The following is a 455-nucleotide window of genomic DNA, read 5'->3' as shown; positions in this document are numbered from 1 at the left end:
TGGGTATTGTATAGTGTGGTCAGTGGATATATTACAGTGTGAGCAGTGTGTATATTAGAGTGTGGGCAGTGGGTATATTACAGTGTGAGCAATGTGTATATTATAGTGTGGGCAGTGTGTATATTACAGTGTGAGCAGTGTGTATATTATAGTGTGGGCAGTGGGTTTATGAGTGTGTAATCTTGTTCTGCCATTCTGTTGTCCAGGAGCCTGTATTGGTGCAGCAGTCGGTTCCCGGGGGATCCCTCGTGACTGGATCAAGAAGACTCGTCATTGTGACCTTATTGAGAAACTCTCCCAGGATCTAGTTGCTCTCCGTGTGTCTGGGTGAGGGGAGCCCAGTTGGTTCCAGGCAACAATTTACAAACCCGGGAAATACCCCGAACCTACCTTGCCTGGGTTGCTGTAGTCACGGCCTGCACTCTCTTGGCCTTCCTCGCTCTCCCCACTCGCCC

The 455-nt window shown here is 49.5% G+C and overlaps 1 protein-coding gene across 5 annotated transcripts in view; it reads left to right on the top strand.

Moving 5' to 3' along the window:
* Positions 1-449, top strand: part of selenoj (selenoprotein J) — a 42,918-nt gene extending 42,469 nt beyond the window's left edge. For all 5 annotated transcript variants that reach the window (XM_048598153.1, XM_048598152.1, XM_048598156.1 and 2 more), the window contains exon 8: positions 207-449. In XM_048598153.1, coding sequence (XP_048454110.1) covers positions 207-331 — 125 coding nt within the window. In that variant the 3' untranslated portion in view covers positions 332-449. The remainder of the gene's footprint in view (positions 1-206) is intronic.
* The last annotated feature ends 6 nt before the right edge of the window (positions 450-455 follow it).

Source organism: Rhincodon typus, chromosome 6 (assembly GCF_021869965.1).
Source record: "Rhincodon typus isolate 14 chromosome 6, sRhiTyp1.1, whole genome shotgun sequence".
NCBI classification, from domain to species: Eukaryota; Metazoa; Chordata; class Chondrichthyes; order Orectolobiformes; family Rhincodontidae; genus Rhincodon; species Rhincodon typus.
This window is presented reverse-complemented; position numbering and strand designations above follow the sequence as displayed.